The sequence below is a fragment of the Crocodylus porosus genome, unplaced genomic scaffold (genome assembly GCF_001723895.1).
Source record: "Crocodylus porosus isolate Cpor-Errol unplaced genomic scaffold, CroPor_comp1, whole genome shotgun sequence".
NCBI classification, from domain to species: Eukaryota; Metazoa; Chordata; order Crocodylia; family Crocodylidae; genus Crocodylus; species Crocodylus porosus.
The window spans coordinates 6,811,746-6,830,434 of record NW_017728926.1 but is presented as its reverse complement, the minus strand read 5'-3'; the positions used below and the strand labels follow the sequence as shown (position 1 = coordinate 6,830,434).

General features: G+C 41.2%; 1 protein-coding gene across 2 annotated transcripts in view; it reads left to right on the top strand.

Annotated features, from left to right (window-relative positions):
* The window catches only part of PRKCZ (protein kinase C zeta), a 203,897-nt gene that overhangs the window by 181,585 nt on the left and 3,623 nt on the right, over positions 1-18,689 (top strand). For both annotated transcript variants that reach the window (XM_019541286.1, XM_019541287.1), the window contains one exon: positions 15,644-15,759. In XM_019541286.1, the coding sequence (XP_019396831.1) occupies positions 15,644-15,759 (116 nt within the window). The remainder of the gene's footprint in view (positions 1-15,643; positions 15,760-18,689) is intronic.

Genomic DNA, 18,689 nt, shown 5'->3' with positions numbered 1-18,689 from the left:
CCGGCACACATAGTCTCTCCTGCCATAAAAACTGGGTGCGTCTTATGGTCAGGTGCGTCTTATGGTCCGAAAAATACGGTACTTCTGAAAATCTGGCCTCAAATAACCAGTGCATTTGGAATGAGGGAGGAAGACTAGATCGTAGTAAGATCTTTGCTAGCAAGATGCAAAGGCTGCTAACATCCAGTAAATAAGAAGTTTACATGTATGATGTCATCTTTTAGTAAAGTAAATAAGAAAAGGTCCTGGTTAACTTTAAAACTAATGCATTTGAAAAGTACATGAAAACATAACTAACTTTTTACTTTGGAAGAATAAGGAAAGCTTTTTTGTAATAAGCTGACAAAGCAGTGTGTGTGTGTGTGTGTGTGTGTGTGTGTGTGTGTTTTAAAGGCTCGGGCTGACTTCAGCATAACAGTCTTAAAAGGTTGTTGTTGAAACAACTGTACTTTAGAATTTCTCCCACAGTGCATTAAAAGCCTGCCCCCTAGAGGTTACAAAGAAACCCAAGTAAAAGTACTGGCATGTCAATAGTAACAGAAAATAAAATGTGGGCAAGCATGGTAATACACCAAAGCTGACTAAAGATACAGTTAAGAAACACAGGGAGGAATTTTATGGAACTTTTGGGCTACAGATCAATACAAATAGAGTCTATGATCAATTACATCCTTACCTCTCTAAATATACAGAGAGCTGAAGAAAGACAGATCAAGCCACAGAGGTGGGACACAGAACCACAAAAAGACATAGTTTCAAGAGAACAGACTGATTTCAGCCTTCTTTTAGTTCAGCAGATTCTTAAGGGAGCCACCAGAGCTGATTCGAATGAATGTTGTAGTTGGATCCTCAGGTCTTCAAGTTAAGGACTGAAGCTTTACCACCTATTTTTAAAGCAGCTTTTTCATTTTCTACTCCAGTTTGCACAATACCCTTGTAAAGAAGCAATTTAATTTGTATTCTTTTTGATCCTTTGAGTTCAATTGCTTGTCTGTTCAGAATTCTGCTGCAAATATTATTTTGTAGTCCATAATTTTCAACTGTCTGCCCTCTTTTGTGTCCACTGACTTTCCCTTCTTCGTCCTATCAGACAGAACCTACTTGTCTTCTCTTTCAAAATCTTTAACAGTATTGCGTGATCTATCCCAGACAGAGCCTTCCTATCTTCTCTCATTTGCTGTCAGTATGTCATTTCTGATTGGACCAGGATGCCAGGCTCCATTACCCACCTGTTATATTTGCACCTTTCTGATTTCTCCTTTGCTGCCTTTCCTGCTTAACTAACTCCTTATAAATAGCCGCAAAACTAATATGTTATCCTCCTTCAAAACCCTCTTTAAAACTCTCTTTTTCCATGCTGCCATCGGAAACACGATAAATATGGGGCTGCTGAAGTGCTGACAACACTGCCTATATGCTGACCAGTATTGTGCCTGTTTCCTTATGCTCTTCTAGCTGTATGCATTTTATGTTTTGTACTTTGATTGTAAAGTTTTTTTTTTTATGTTAATTTGGTATGTAGTACAGTGGCAGTCCTGATCTCAAACCAGGGTTACTAGGCATTATAGTAATACAGATAAATAATAACTGTGATCAGTCATATCTGCTTAGCTCTGAACTGTAAAATTAGGTGCTGGGTGTGGAGAAAATTCTCTAGTGAACTCACAGGAGCTAAAGTTATTTAAAATCTAAAGGTCAGAAACTGGGCTATAACTGTTTTAAAATAGGTTATATTTTGCCCCTAACTCTAGGTGTGTGTACATGTTAAGTCAACTTGACTAAGTTGACTTAAGCCGCATTGCAGCATACACACATACAGCTCCTTGACATGGTGGCAGCTATCTTGTGATCTAAGTCAATTTAACTAATGCAACTCAAGAGAATACACCTTGGAAGTGTATTATCTTGCACCACATGTAAGCCGATTCTGCTCCACATACGTGTGTACACTCTGACAGTTAAATTGACTTAAAAAACTTAAGTCAGCGTAATGGTCAGAAAGTTAGGACATGTGTATTTTAAGCTACAATGAACATTAAAAGCTTAAACAAGCCACAGGCACTGTACATTTATTGCATTTCTGTTGGTATCAGTGCAGATTTTCATGTAACAAATCCCTTTTACTGCTTAGTAGTAAAGATACCGTTCCACAATTCCAAAGTATTATAGTCTTAAGCAGTGTTATTGTGTATGGTTTTCAGAATCATGCGGGTTTTTTTACTGCAGGTTTAATTCTTATTACAGTGACCTGCTACTTCTGTATCTTTTTCACAGCACTACAATATATAGGGTTGAGATTTAACTGGATATAAAAGTTCTAGTTATTACTGCAGTAAAGTTTATAGGTTAGGATACAATCACAAACATTGAGTATAATAATATTCTGACATAGTCTCCTCTCAAAGCACATACAGCTGTTATTAAAATTGGAAAGAGATGGAAAAGATGGCCCATTAATTCTTTTTTTTATTGGAGCATTCAAATGCTATAAGAGAATCTTTCAGCTTTAAGAGAACCTGTGTATTAAGTCAAATTAAAATTAAGATGGATGGATTTTTTTATATCACTTGTTAATTGCTGAGTATACTTTATTATAGTTCTCATTTCCTAACTCAGCAACATTATACATTAATCTCCAAAGCATATTCCTCTTGAATTTATAGAGGTCTTTTACATTGTTCATTACAAGCCAGGAGCTGAATTCTACTTTGTTACCTTTATAAATGTAGCTCTGAAAGGTTACAAACTTGTTTCTAAACAAACACAAAAATCTTTATGCTTGTCCTGTATCTGTTATAGAAAGTATCTCAAAATGAAGTCTTGCGAGTCAATGTATTTTGTCACTCAGCTTGTGTAAATTTCTATTTTAAACAGGAAAACCTAGATTTGAAATGGCTTGCATTTAAAACACGTGTCTTGGAGGTAGAATTTATTTTATATAAGCCATGTAGCTCAAATAGGGACAGAGGACAAAAATAAGTCAATTCAAAGCAGAAATATGCAAGATGAAAGCATTGCCAAGGAAGCACATAACCTGTGCATTCTCTTTTCTGCTGCAGTGGGTTTCCCTGAATCCTGCTCTATGATGCTTTAGTATGCTAAGTTAGGGACACTCCTAGAATCTTAAAGCAATGTTCATTTCGGAAACTAGTAAGATTTTTAGGTCTCATCAAAGAAGGTAGGGACCTACTCACCTTCTTCAGAAACCTTTGGTCACACATTTAGTGCACCTAAAAAAGCTGGGCCATATGTACACACTAATTTTTCAAGAATGCAACAAGAAAGGGAGAAGCAGCCCAAAGGATCTGCTCAGTAATGATTTGACCATGGTCTTTTAGCTCAAGGCTTCAGCTTCTGGTTTCAGCTACCAGAAGTGGAAAATCCTCCTGAACGTTTCAGAATCGCATACAGGCAACTCCCGCTTAATGCTGTTCCGCTTAGCGCTATTTTGCTATAACGGTCATTTTAAATTGATACCTGATTTCACTTAGTGCTCAGCAAGTGTCATTATAATGCTCATGGTTGCCATCTTTGGTCATTAAAAACAATTGCAGTTGCTATCTTAGGTTGTCAAATAGGTTGGTTTCACTTAACGCTCGTTTCACTTAACACTCGATTTTTCAGGAGCCACTTAAGAGCACTAAGCAAGGGTTACCTGTATGGTATAGGTTTGGATGAGCTTCTCTTACTGGTAAAGATTCAGAGGGATCCTTTGCATGTCTGCACCAAGCTTCTCGTCTTAAAATCCAACAGCCACTCTTGAGCAAAGTATGTGTAATTTCTGTTTTCTCCTGCTTTTTAACTTGCTGCCTCTGTCTTTCTGCAGTCCCCCAAATTAATAGGGACAGTATTTATCAGTGGTGTCCAAACTTTTTGTCTTGTGGGCTGGATGAAGAGTGCCAGCTCCCTGCTCAGGCTGATGGCCCCAATCCAGCTGTGCAGGGTTGTGCAGCCCAACCTTGATCCATCCACCTAAGATGGGGCAAAACAGCACCAGTCTGAATGCGTGGAGCGGGAGGTGGGGAGCAGTCCAGTCCTGTCGGTCCCTGTCCCAGTCCCGATCCAAACACATGGGGTGGGGTGGGGCAACCTAATCCAGATAAATGGTGGGGAGTGGGATGAAGTGGCCCTGATTTGGACATGGGGTGGGGGGAGGGGCAGAGCAGCCCAGGTCCAGATGCGGGGGTGGGGTGGGGGAGAGGAGGGCAGCCTGGTTTCAGTCGCAATCCAGACATACAGGGCAGGGTGTGGCAGGGCACCCCCAATCCATGTTTTGGAGAGAAGGAATGGAGATGCCTAATGTGGCGGTGTGCTGGGGGCAGGGTGGAGCCTAGCCCCAGTCCAGATATGTGGTGGAGCAGGGTGGAGCAGTCCTGATCTGAATGTGGAGGGGAACAGCAAGCCTCATTTGGATGTGCTGAGTGGGAACCATCCTGGATCCCGCCGAACGAGCAATGGCCCAGGCAAAGTTGGATCTGGCTGCATGGAGCTTCTTCAGGTCACAAAAGCATTGCATGCAGGTGTCGCCATGGACATAGTCTTTCTGGACTTCAGCAAGGCCTTTGACACCGTCTCCCACCCCATCCTCATTAAAAAAAAAACTAGGCAGCTGTGGCATTGATGCCTACACAGTCAGATGGATTGCACAGGTGCATCTCAAGTAGGGCCAAGGAGGTGATCCCCCACCTCTATGTGGCACTGGTCAGGCCACAGCTGGAGTACTGCATCCAAGTTCTGTGCATCCCACTTCAGAATGGGACAACATTGAGAGGGTCCAGAGGAGGGCCACCCGCATGATCTGGGGACAACAGGGCAGACCCTACAATGAGAGACTGCAGGACCTGGACCTGTTCAGCCTTCACAAGAGAAGGCTGAGGGGGGACCTGGTGACTGTCTATAAACTCACTAGGGGGGACCAGAAGTGTTTGGGAGAGACCTTGTTTCCCCTAGCACCCCCTGGCATAACAAGGAATAATAGCCACAAGTTGTTGGAGAGGAGGTTTAGATTAGACATCTGTAAGGACTACTTCACAGTCAGGGCGGCTAGGATCTGGAACCTGCTTCCAAAGGGAAGTGGTGCTGGCTCCTACCCTGGGGGTCTTTAAGAGGAGGCTTGGTGCCTACCTGGCTGGAGTCGTCTGAGCCCAGTTTTTCTCCTGCTCAGGCGGGGGGTCGGACTTGAAGATCTACAAGGTCCCTTCCAACCCTACTTCTGTGATTCTATGATACCCCTTCCCTGCTGCCAAGTTTTCCATCCTGTGGAGGAGACCTATGGGCCAAATGTCATGGCACTGTGGGCTGCATTTGGCCCATAGGCCAGAGACTGAGCACCCCTGGTGTGTGTTACCGTTGGAGAACCAGGAGCCAGAAAACCCAGAATTGTTAATATTGTCTTGCTGTAATGTAGCAGCTGTCAGCAATAGAATTGCAAGTCTCCAAGAAGGGATGTCTTGACTCCTAACTACACGCATGCAATTTTGTATCATTATATTAAACAAAAGTAAGAAACTTCAAATTTGGATATCACGTATGAGGGCTTATGCACACTGTAATATACTGGTGAATTGAGTCATACATACCAACTTACCTTCTTACCAAGTTAAGTAACATCCATCATTTTAATCTTACAAGTCTTGGCTTAATGGACAATGAAATGTTAAACTGTAGTTAAACAGATGGCTAAATTTAAGTAACATCAATCTCTCTAAAAATAAATGTATTTTGTAAATTTTATTGTAAGTAGGATATGATGAATTGGGTCCAGATGTGAATGCCCTGAAGAAGGAATTTTACAGGAGGTATAAAATAGTACAGAAAGCTAGAGCCCTAGTTAATGTGGTTTGTTAGAAGTTTCTGGAGCTATTTTTCATTTAATTACTCCTAAACTGGTATGCAAGTCATGCATCATATTTGTGTTACCCATTTTAGTGAGTTTGTTTTCTAGTGACTTGTATAAACATGGAAAATAAGATGCATTTAAATGCCTAAAGCAGTAGTTTTTGGATAATAGATTTCTACAGAGATCCTTACACCTTTGAAAAATGTGATCTCCAGAGGGGTATGAACACACGTTCCATCCCTTTCTCCCCATCCCTCTTTCATGAGCTGCAGAAGCCCCCTGCTCATACCTTGGCTTTCTTCAGCCTTGAACTGCTTTTGACCTGCAAGCCAAAGTGCCTTAGTATGAGTAGATGGGATTTTTGGGCAGGAGGCAGATTTGTGAGCATGGATCTGGAGGGAACATGTCTACTAAAATGAACATACAAAAAACTAGAACTCTTGGTTCCAAAATGATACCTTTTATTAGACCATCTGGAAAATGGCAAGAAAATTGTCCTTTTCTGCAAGCTTTTGGGATCAAAGTCCCTTCATCAGGCTCTGGGAAAAGTGTAGATGGTACAAGATGGTAAAAGTCCCCATAGGTAGGAAATAATTTTTGCACAGAGGGAGCTGAAGATGGAAGTCTGTCCCTCTGGGTCCATGAGTGTCTTTGTGAGCTGTGTTGAGTAGCTGTTTGATGTGTTGATCAGGTAGAATTCCTTCCCTAGAGGTGTCGGATGGCAGGCAGGGAGGCAAAAAAAAAATCCTTGTTGTTCTGCAATGAAGTTGAAAATCCAAAATCAGTTGAAATTCAGCATCTTCCATGTTTCAGGGGTGTACATGGTAGTCGTGTTGGTCTGAGACAAAAAGACATGCAAAAAACTAGAACTCTTGGTTCCAAAATGATACCTTTTATTAGACCAACTGGAAAATGGCAAGAAAATTGTCCTTTTCTACTTTGATCCCGAAAGCTTGCAGAAAAGGACAATTTCAACCTGGATAAGCGTAAGAAACTTGACATTTTAAATACTATGTGCATCTTCCATGTAATATGGCATATCTTCCCTGGTGGTCTTTCACTTTACCATATCAAGTGAAAGTATAGAAATATTTGACCAGGAAGGAGCTAGTGTGATGATGATACAAAAGAGAATGGAGCCTGGAGAGTGAGCAACATAGATTGAAAAAGAAAAGAAGGGAAAATATTCAGCACGGCTGACAGGGAACCTGCATTTTAAACAGAAGAGAATGTTGTTGGTAACATTAGAAAGGTACTCGCACCAGAGGGCTGCCAGTTTTCCAGAACTGAACTCAGCTGCTGGGATCTTCACAGGGGTTACTGGATTTTCCATTCAGCTTTGTGTCACAGGATTTTGCCTGTGTTTAACCGAACCCCTGAATCTATCACTTCTGCCCTTTAAACCCGTGTAAGAAATAGGTAAGTTTCTGAGCTGGATTGGAACAGTAAATTAAATAGCCTGTATAAAGTAGTGCCCAGTATATGTTAGTTTAAAAGAAGATGAAATGGGCAATTATGGAATAGCTTTGTCATTTTCTTCCTAATCAGAGGCAACCGGTAGTCAGCTAATCCCCTGAATCATGCTGAATTAAAGATAATTTAAAGATTTGACTCATGTGAAATGTCATTGCTATAAAAATGAAACTTCTTAGAGTTGTTCTGAATATTCATAGAGAGCTATATATTTAGAAAAACTTCTGAAAAGTTTGTCATTGAAGCTGACTTCCATTAAAACAAAATCCATTTTTCAGAATTTTCTAGTTAACGTTCTCCAGTTTTGTCCACCTGGACTTCTAAGTGTTAGTTTTCCATCTGGTGTTTCTCTAGGGGAACGGTGATCTCCAGGGGCCAGCCAGGGTTAAGGCAAAGTGTGCATCGCATATAGGTCATTCAGTCTGGAAGGCTGCCTCTGTCAAAGACAATACCAGAAGCATCAAAGGAAGGGGGAAATGGCTCTTCAAGTTTTTAGAATAAAACAACACCTGTACCGCAAGACATTTTGCTACTTGGGTTTTTTTGTTTGTTTGTTTTTGTCTGTTTATGGATGCATCCACACATACAGGCACGCGCTCTTGCAGCAGCTCAAGTAGGAGTAGCACAAATTTGAGCTGGGGATTTTTGCCTTGGCACACGTGCCCAGATATGCACTTTGGTGCGGGGCAAGTTGTGCCACTTAGGGCAAAATGACCCTGCGTGGCTCCTCCTTGATCTGCAGCTAGGGGCTGGGGCCAAGACCCATGACCCCCCGACCAGTCCCCCACCCCCACACAACCCCCCACACATGCACAGCCCCTCCCACCATTTCTCCAACCCCCAGTACCTACTTACTGGGGATAGCATCCAGGTCACAGTCTTCCACTTCTCCTCCTTGCCACGGCACACAAATGCAACATACTAGGGAAGCAGGGGGCACCATAGAGATGCTCTGGCCAAATGCCAGAGCGTCGCTGGTGGTCAGAGCCCTGGCTTGCCTCAGGGCATGGTGGGGAACCATGCCTTACACTGCTTTTTTCTGGGATGTTTTTATTTGATACCTGGAAATCCAGGTATTCAAATTTTGAACCCGCACTGCAAATATGCAGCACAGGGAATATTTTTTCATTTTCAATGTGCCTCTTGCAGTATCTAAAACTGGTTTGAGATGCTGCAGGAGGCATGTACGCGCTCATCTGGATGCACCCTGTAAGGCATATAGAGGTAGTTAGTTGTGCATGTCTGAGGTCAGATGGAAAGTAGGATAGATATGTACCTTATAGACTATATACATTATAGAAAGAGAGAGAGATTGCACTAGCTTTTGTGAACTCAAGTTCATTTCATCGCATGCCATAAAAAGACAGCATAGAGCAGTGTATGAAATGAAGTAAGTGATCTGAATTAAAAAAGTAGAAAAAGAAGAGGTTGGGAGAGGGGATAGTCAACATGTTTGGACTTGAAATCCCCATTGTAGCTTGCTCACAGTTAGGAAATTCTTATAATAGTCCTTTAAACCAGATTCTGTCTGGGTGGCTTACATAGGGATGAGCCTGCCCTGAGCATGGAATTGGATTAGGTGCCCTTTGGTGGTCCCTTCCAGCCTGGTTTTTCTGTGATCCTGTTACGTTATTTTACACTGAAAAATAAATAATTTGAAGTTTTAGATAGAATTAACAAAGAATTGGGTTAGAGGTATGCAAGTCGCATATATTATTGAAAATCCAATTAAATGGACTCTTGTCTTGATGCAGGAGGGGTATGTTTGTAAAATAGTATATGGCTTACATAAAAATTCCAATAGTTGCATTACTAAAATTGTAATCTCTTTTAGGGCAGAGATTTTGGGTGAGGTTCTTTGTTCCTTCTCTGAAACTAAGAATTTTCCTCCCAGGAAGTGATGAGGCCAACCTGGCTCTATGGATCTTTTCCCCTTTGTGGTTCTCCACCGTTCAGGGGCCGGGGTGCACTGCCTGTATAAGTCATGTTACACTGTCCCAGCTGCCTCTGAGCAGAGCTATGGTCCAGCCTCTGCAACTCTACTTCTTTCCACTTGAAATTTGCAAAGGGGGGGGAGTGTCTTCTCTCATTATGTAATGTGGTGGCTGTCATGGGGAGTCTGTGGTACATCTTGGCTGGCCAGTGAACTGGCCCGTGGAACTGAATTGGAGCATGAAACGTAGTTATAGTGGGTTTTTTTAATACAGAATGTTGGGTTTTCAGCCACGCATTTATAATATTTTCAACGAAAGACTGAAATTTTCCATGTGGCGGTGAAATTTTTCCAGAAAAGTTATAATATCCCTCATGGTAGCATTTAGACATTTATGAATTGTGTTGGTGCTTTTGAGCCCAATCCTGCAGTGCTCAGTCATAATACTTACAGTTGGGTACATTTTCACACTTGAATGACAACACTCCCTCTGGTATTCACAGGTTCAGGATCTTTCAGTTCAACTTTTGAGTGGTTATTGGCAAGTTTGCAAATGTCTTTAGTGGATAGTTAAAATGAATAGTTAAAATAGGCAGATACTACTTCCTGTCTTTTACTATATTGATTCGTATTTTACTTGTGAAGGAGTTTCTATTTAGCTCTTGTGTTTCTCATGTGTACTCATACATTCCTCCTGAGCTATGCTATGCTCAGAAAGCATTGTTCAAGGTTACATGAAACACCTTAGCCATCTAGCGTTCTTCTGTCTTCTCTTGTGCTATATAGAATTGAATTTGGAAATTTCAGCAATTGGTTGTTATATTAAAATAATCAGTATTTTTCAAAAGGTGGATTTAATGCCAAAAACTTGAAGCCCTAATAATTTAGAGGTAAAGTTTCAGAGCTATTAATTATGAAATTAAATATTAAGTCAAAGATGCTGGCGTTTTCAGCATTTATTTTTCTGATACACGTGGACATTTATATTGGAATTACTTAAACGAATGGAGAACTTTTGTTGGAGAACTAATATTTGGTTTATGGATATTTGTTTGTGGGCTATGCCAGCCAAGATGTACTTGAATTAATTTTGGCTGCTGTATCTTCTTGATATTTTTTTTTCTTGGGATAAAAATCATTCTCATTTGAAAAAGGGAAAGCAGCCATGTTCTTAAGATATTATATGGACTAAAGCTGCTAGGGCAGCTGGCATATTTAAAAGTAATTGTGAAATACATTTACAAATTAATGTCAGTGATGCAAGATATTGTTGGAATTTAGAATTACTAACTTCTGAGGCACTAATTTGAATCCTACCCTGCTCAGTATCAGAAGTCATTGTCATATTAAGTGACCTGTGTAATAAAATGGGTTTTCTTGCACCACTTCTTAACAGCAGGCTGACGCCTTTATTCACATGGTCTGCAAAGAAGAAATAGATTCCTCCTGTCGTTACAGTTGTCCCTCAAGGTCAGAAGTGGTGGAGCATATAGGCAGAAATAGCGAGGGGGAAAAAACAGTGCTGTCACTTCCTGTGCTCTCATTAAATGAAGAGTACTTCCATTTCCAGTACTATCATTCTGACAGCTTCTGCGAGCAGTACAAATACGGTGGACTCATCCACATAAGGAAGAAGAGTGTAGTTCCAAGGGAATTCAAAAGACCTGTTTCTCCACAGTTTTGCTAGTATGTAAAAGCAGTTTGTGCAGTTAGAACAGAGGCAAATGATATCCTGGTTTAACTGGAATCTTTGTCTGCATGATCCTATTTGTTATATAAATTCTAACAGATAGTAGATGTAAAAGTCAATAAATAATCCATCAAAGCGAAAAATGAAACAGAAGTCAAAATATTTTTTCAGAATACCACATCTGTCAGTTTGCTGCAGATAGCATTTTAAGCACTCTTACACTTAGAAGATATTAAACTCAGATTTTTTTTGTTGTGATGGTAGCACCTATGCTTTTCTGCTGCTTTTAAGTCTAGATCAGATTATAAAACCCCAATGTTCCATTGCTTGTAAGTTTTATCACAGCAGTCAGTTTACTTAAGATTTGAACTTTTAGCACTTTGTATTATATGTTGAGTAACTATGCCTATACCTATTTACTGACCCCATAAACTTTTGCCTCTTAAAACACTTTGAAATGTTTTGTTCCTACACTACCCATAAATACCTATGAAACACAGGCATCTTTTTTTGCATTCATGAGCATACATGCAGACAGCATGGGTATGAGTGTAACTGTTTAGTTGCATGTTAACATTCAAATGTTTTAAATGCTCTTAAGTCCACATGTTAAGGCATGAAAACACAAACTAAGTATCCTTTGAGCCTCTCAAAGTTACTCCTCTTCAATGCTCCCATCTCCATCCCTACCCCACATGGTCTGGCTATCCTCCCAGACTCTTATGCCCTACACTGACAGCTGGGCAGCCTCCAGTGAATGGGGAGAAGTGAAAGGGGAGAGCAGGTGGGCTCCCACATGACTGAATGAAGCCTGTGCCAGCCTCACTGGGGCTTGCATACCCAGATGGAGCCCCACCACCCCTGCATGCCCAAATCAGGCCACACGATCCCTGGGCAGCTGTTGGAGGAGAGTGAGGATAGATGAGAGGGCAGCTGCAGGGCCCAGCAGAGGCAGTGTGGGTTTGCTCTGGGTGCATAGGTCAACATGGCCTGACCCAGGGCCTGGTTGGAGTAGTGTAGCTGGATCTAGGCATGCAGGGCAGCAGGGTCCAATCCAGGCAGGTGAGGGCTCTATCAGGGCTTGCAGGGACAGCACAGGCTGACCTAAGCATGTGGGACCCGATCCAAGCAGGCAGAGGCAATGTGGGCCAATCCAGGCGTGTAGGACTCAGTCAAGCAGGGGCAGCACAGGCTTGATCAAGGCATGCAGAGGCAGCACAAGCCAAGTTGGGCATGTGGGGCCCCACTGGGCCTGATCTGGGCAAGTGGGACCGCATGGGTTCAGCGGGGCCTGATGTAGAGCACAAGCAGAGGTGGCACAGGCTCCATCTGGGTACACAGTGGTGGGCACATAGCGGGCAGTGCAGGGCTGAAGAGCCTATATTACTGCCAGCAAGTAAGGCAGGCATGGAGCTAACTTCTGAGCTCCTAGCCATGCCCCTGCTCACCAGCCCTCTGGCAGCAGGTCCCAGCTGTCTTAGAGAGGGTATTAACCTTTAATGTGGGACTGCTTACGGCACATGGTAACTTCAACATCAACTAACAATCCTTAGAGTTAGGTGCTAATTGTAATGTGTAACTAAGCTAAGAGATGTGCTTTATTATTAGCTCCACCATTTATCTTGCCTTCCAATTTATTTCCTCTCACAAATATACAGATTGGTTGACCAAGTTCTTCAAATTCCTATAGCATCAGAAATATAAAATATTGCAAATTCTGTATAGAAAATGTTATGCACATTCAAGAAGGGGAACCCTATGCAATTATAGCAATAGAGAAAGCTTACATAATGTTAGGTTCTTCATTTGTGTACTTTTATTGCAAATTAGGCAGAGAGCATGTTGAGAACTGTGGTTGTTAGTACAGCCATGCATCTTTGTATAAAAAAATTAAAATCCCGCCGAAGAGACCTAACAAAAGCATGCTGATAACTTAAGCGATATAACCTTTTTGGAAGAAAATTCTTTGAATTTTTGTCCTTCTCTGAAAATGGTTTAAACACTAGCTCCCTTTTGTTTGTGGCCAGCATAATTCTGGACTCATACTATGAGTTTTTATTTAATTAAATTCTGCCTGTGATGATAAGTAATGTTATTTTCCTTTGCCTGTTTTTTTTCAAATAAAGCATTTTCTGGCAGTTTATTTGTGGGAGGTGGGAGGGAAGAAAGGGAAAACAGCATGATTTGGTTATTGCATAACATGATTGATTAGTACAAGAACTAGATAAAATGTCCTCAGTAATGTAAACGGCGGTAGGAAAGAGGCAGCTAATGCTGCTTTGCAACCATTGCATGTAAACATCCACAGAAATAACATGTTGCACTCGGGTTTCTTTGTTTTTCTCTCATCCTCTTCATGAAGCAGAGGAGAGCTTTCCTGGTACTGTCTGGACACTTTCTGCATTAGGATGCAATGTGAAATTTCAAGTCATGATCAGGAGAGTTCAGATCACAAATGTAAGCAGTGTATAATTATCTTGAAAAAACCATGAAAGTAAAAGACAATTATAATATTACTAACAGTTCAACTGAAAGTGATTTCTTGCCAGTCCTTAAAAAAGTTCAGTCATTTTACTGTAATGCAATGTGCTTTACAACCTTGTTAACAATGGAGCTCAGTAACGAGGTTGAGGCATGAGGACAACACTTGTGATTTTTTTGTTAAGATGCGACTCAACTGGCAAGGCATCCAAACAGGCCAAACTGAGTAGATATTGATTGGTTGCTTAGTTTAATAAATTACTCCATCAACCAGTAAGCACCTGAATCAGGTGAATATTTTAATTATCTGGAGGAAAGGATTATCTTGCAGAGCCTTGAACCCCTCCATATATTTCCCAGTGATTTTGGATCTGTGTTCTTCCTCCCAAAATGTGTCCCTGTCTTAAATCTGTTTGAACTGCCAGCAGTACTGATTTAAAGAGATGACCACATTACACCTGTCATCAGTTCCCTTATTACCAAAATTTGTGGCAATCTAGGGGCATTTTTACACATGCTCTGGAATGGGGGGCAGGCACTTGAATTAGAGTGGCTCTCAAAAGCTACTGTAATTAAAGTACCTGCAACATCTCATGTATTCATCATCCTGTGCTTAAATGTCAGCAGGGGCACTTTAACGACAGCCCTTTTGACATGCTTTAGTTAAAGCACCCCACCGCCATTTTGAAGCATGGGGATGGCTGAGACTGCTGGGGGATGCTAATTAGCATGCTTCAGCAGACTCAGTTAATTGAGTCTGCTCCAATGCATAATTAGCATGCTTCAGAGCAGGTGTTGGACACATGTATAGGTGCCCTAGGAGTCTAGCAAATATGTACCTTAAAACCACAGACAGGTTCGTGCAATTGTAGGTTCTTGATTAAACAGCAGAACTAAGTATTACTGTCTGGCACAGCTTCTGAGTACATTGATATTAGGATTATCCGTGTTCACGCAATAATCAGTTTCTCCTGTAAATAACACAAAAGAAGCAGAGGCTTGGAAATGGGAAATGAGAGATTTAATTCAAGCACAATTTTTCACTTGGTGTCCTGGAAAAGTATCTTATTTTATTCTGCTCCTTTACTGATGCAGCTTGTTTAGACAAGAGGAGCACTCAGCCAGGTGGAATGCTAGCAAATGAAACCCAAAAACATGCCAAAGTTGCTCAGTAGTACCAAGCTCAAACTAAAAAGCTTGGTAAAGATAGGCAGAAGATTTTCTAGGGGTTATGAGCCTAGGCTTAGACTTACATCTGATGAATATGGAACAAGGTGATTCTTAACAATTTGAGCACCTTCATATGAACTTTTATGTTCAAATTTTAAATCCAAATTGAAATCTGCCTATTTTGACCTGAAATTGAATTATCACACTCTTGTAGAATTGCGGTTATTCCATAGTGAATGCATGTGCAGAAGATAAATGTGGGTTAATTTTTTTAGCAGAAAATTCATTGCATTTAAGTCTATTTCAGAATTTTGTTTTCATTACATAATAAACATGGGCTGCTTTTACCATTTTTGTGCTTTGCCTCAGTTGCTGTTAATGACTACTAACTACTACAGTAGTAAATCTTTCTACGTCACAGCTAGGCGCTAAAGCAGATGTTAGCAGACAGTTTTCCACTTTGGTCTGTTCTAGAATTAGATTAGCCAATAAGTGCGGTGATTAAATTGATTTGACTGTAGGATGTACGTGATCTAGACACTGCTCACATCTTCCAAGAGGTCACCTCTTGAAGCAGGTGGGAAAAGTGAACGTGTGTTCTTGAGGAAGCAATTCGTCATGAACATTAGTACAAACTGGACGTCTCCAGGACATGTTCAGTTTAAAAATAGTTTGGTCTTGAATATGTTTAATTACATATTCCACTAGTTTGGGTTGGATTCAGAACTTATTTAGAGGTAGTTAATTAAATTAGGCATGCTGAGATAGTTGTGGAAATAGTAAGATTTAGAGTGTTTCTGATCTTGAGGAAAATCATGTACTTAAAACCATAATGTTGTTATAAACAGAATGAACATGTATTGTGTAATGTCAGAATTCTTTCAATGTGTAATAACATTTAGTATGTTTGCCTCTTTTATCAATATTATATACATCCAGTGTGGATATAGCGTTTTATAATATATGTACATAAAGCAGATGTAAGTCTTTCTGATAAGCTTAAGTAAATGTTCAATATTTGACTTTTCTCCCTCACCACCACCATTATTATTCTCAGCTGGAAAAGAAGCAGACAACTCCTCCATTTCAGCCTCAGATCACAGACGATTATGGGTTGGATAACTTTGATACACAGTTCACCAGCGAACCTGTGCAGCTAACCCCAGATGATGAGTATGTTTTTTTTTACAATTAAACAAATACATATTGAGAAATGTATATGAATTATGAAACTATTGCAACATTACTGCAAAGGGAACGTAGATATCTTGCAATGGAACAAAAGTTGGTACAGTATCAGATTTTAAAAAATGGAAAGTTAAGGTTCTCCTAGTGACTGTTACACATCCAAATTATACACAGATTATGTTTACAGTCTAATAAATAACCAAAAGGATTACTTTTTAGCATATGCTTGGCAATGTGCAGATAAGAGCCAGGGTCAGCATGGCCCACATGCCAAAGCATGACATGTGAAGCCATATTGCTCGGCACACCATAGCCGGCCCTGGCTCTCAGCAGGCCCCTGATGCCCGCCATGGAGCCCAGGCTGCTCACAGCAGGTGGCAGAGAGGCTGCAAGCAGCTGCGTTGAGGTCCAGAGCCCCAGCCTGGCTCATTGCAGGCAGAGGCTGCACGTGATGTCTCAGGGAGCAGGCAAGGGGCTGGTTCTTTGCTGCCACAAGTATTGGGGCCCTCATCACTCTTCCACCATTTGCCCCTGGCATGCCACTATCTTCCAAATCAAGGTTGTGGGGGTTGCTGACCCCTGGATAAGAGCGTATCCAAGTTGCTTATATGTAAGTATATAGACACAACAGTTGAGTCATAAATGTATCAGGTACCAGCGTGAGCTTGAAATGTCAGAGGAATCTTGCAAAAAGGTGGTAAAGATTTTCGTAAAAAGTACCAGTGGTATCTGAGAGAAGATTTTAAGGTTGTGTGGCAGATAATAACAATAGTATGCAAGAGAAAAAGGAAACTGTTCCAAGTATGATAATTAGGAGGGAAGAGTTGGAAATACTGGCAAGCATTGTAAACAGTTTTGTAGTCTGGGCCTTCAAGGTCAAGATCAGAAATTTGAACATAATACAAGAATATAGCTGGAAGCTAAAATAGATAATAAGGAGAAATTTCATTGGGGCAACTAGTTTTTTTCGTCTGTAAAGTGTCTAGCATATGAGTGTCTCATGTCTAGCACTGAATAAATAATAAGCATTGAAGGGAAGATATTGCTATCTTATTACTTGTGACAAATTGCAGAAACTTACCATCTTTGCTAGCCAGCACAGCACAATGTATTTTTGATAGGGAGTGAGGATAGATTTTCTCCCAGTATTTTTCTGTAAGGGTCCACTCCCTTTGTTCTGTACAACATCCAATTGCTAAGCAGTGAAAAGTTGAATGTACCCATCCTTTTTCCCTTTGCAGCTTATCTTTTAAAGCTGCTTGCTTTCACGTATGGCACTAAAGTTACATGGCTGTTTTCAATTACATGGCTGTTTTTGAATTACAGAATGCCTCTGCTGCCTGATGAAGTGCTACAACAGAGCCTGTGTTATGTACTCAGTGGGCGCGTCCAGATAAGTGTGCATGTGCGTGTCCCTGGGGACAAGTAGCTCCTGCTACTTGTCCCCAAAGAATGCCCACATGTGCGCTGGCACACAGCAAGTTACTGCAGGTGGTGTAGGAAAGGTTGAGGCCAACACCTGGGCTGGCCCCAGCAGCCTGTCCTGGGGCACCAGTGGCAGTGATCTGGGCACGCGGAGCCTGGCCAACAGCTGGAACATGGCTCCAGCCTTTTTGGCATGGGTTTTTTTGGCACTGAGATCTCCTGGTGTCAAAAAAACCTGCTGCACTGCTAAATTAGTTCAGCAAACACCTGCATGCATAGCACATGCAGTCTGCGGTGCCACAAACCGAACATGCACACTCATCTGGATGTGCCCGGTGGGTCTGTTTATATATTGACATTTTATAAGCATTGCTTCTGAATTTCTGTACCATGTGGGGTTGAGGAGAGGCCTATCTAAAAACAAGAAGCAAGACTTCAACTACTTAAAATCAGCACTGACACAGAAATAAAACAACTATCAAAGACTTTGGTCATCGTTCAGGTCAAAGGCTTAGAACTTTGAAACTAGCTCAGTTAAAGAAGGATTTTCTAAGATGAATTTTGCTCTGAGATGGAAGGTGAGCAAGCTTTGACTGTACCTGCTTATATACCCATCCTTTTCAGGACTGGGTTTTTTGGTTTGTTTTCCCTTATTAAAATGTCCATATTATGCTGCATGCGTTTTCTAACCAGTTGCAGCCTGTAATATTGCTTGTGAGCCTGGTCATTTGTGGAAGCCTAATTTAGATAAATGCACTTTTAAATTCCTCTTTACAATATCAACTGAAACGTTAGTATTTCTAATTCAAAACGGTGCTTAAGAAACATTCACATACCTAAAGTTAAGACTGGGCTGAACAGTCCTCCTGAATATGGGACCACAATAAGTACGCTTATTATTCCCAGAATTTTGTATGGAGGTCCTGGCTGATGTCTGCCTCATTCTCAAATCCCTCTCAGTCTCTACCCACGCTAAGCTTACTCTCAGATCCCAGTTAATGTTCTTCTGCTGGCTGTTCTCTTTTGCTGCTTCCTTACATAAGATGAGTTTCTGGCATGGAAAGGCAGGGTCAGTCAGGCCTCGTTGGATTCTCTTGTTCCCCAGCTGGGGGCCCACAAGTCCCATAGGTGATCTCCACCTGGAGGTTAGCTTGTTTCCTGTGAAATTAGAACTGTTCTGTAACGGCAGTCGGAGGAGGTTTGTGTAGAATGTATCTGGTTACCAGCTTGATCAGAAACAATACTGTGAATTAGGGCTGTCAAACAATTAAAAAAATTCATTGCGATTAGTTGTGCAATTAAAAAAATTAGTCTCAGTGAATTTCTATTTTAATCACACAGCTAAAAACTCAAAATTATGCACAGAAAAAACAAAATTATGCAAGTACTTTGTATGGTTGGGGGGTGGGGGTGAAATACAAATATTCCCCCCCCCCTCCACACACTTACTGGCAAGACACTGCTCTACATGCTGCCAGGCTGCATTCCTG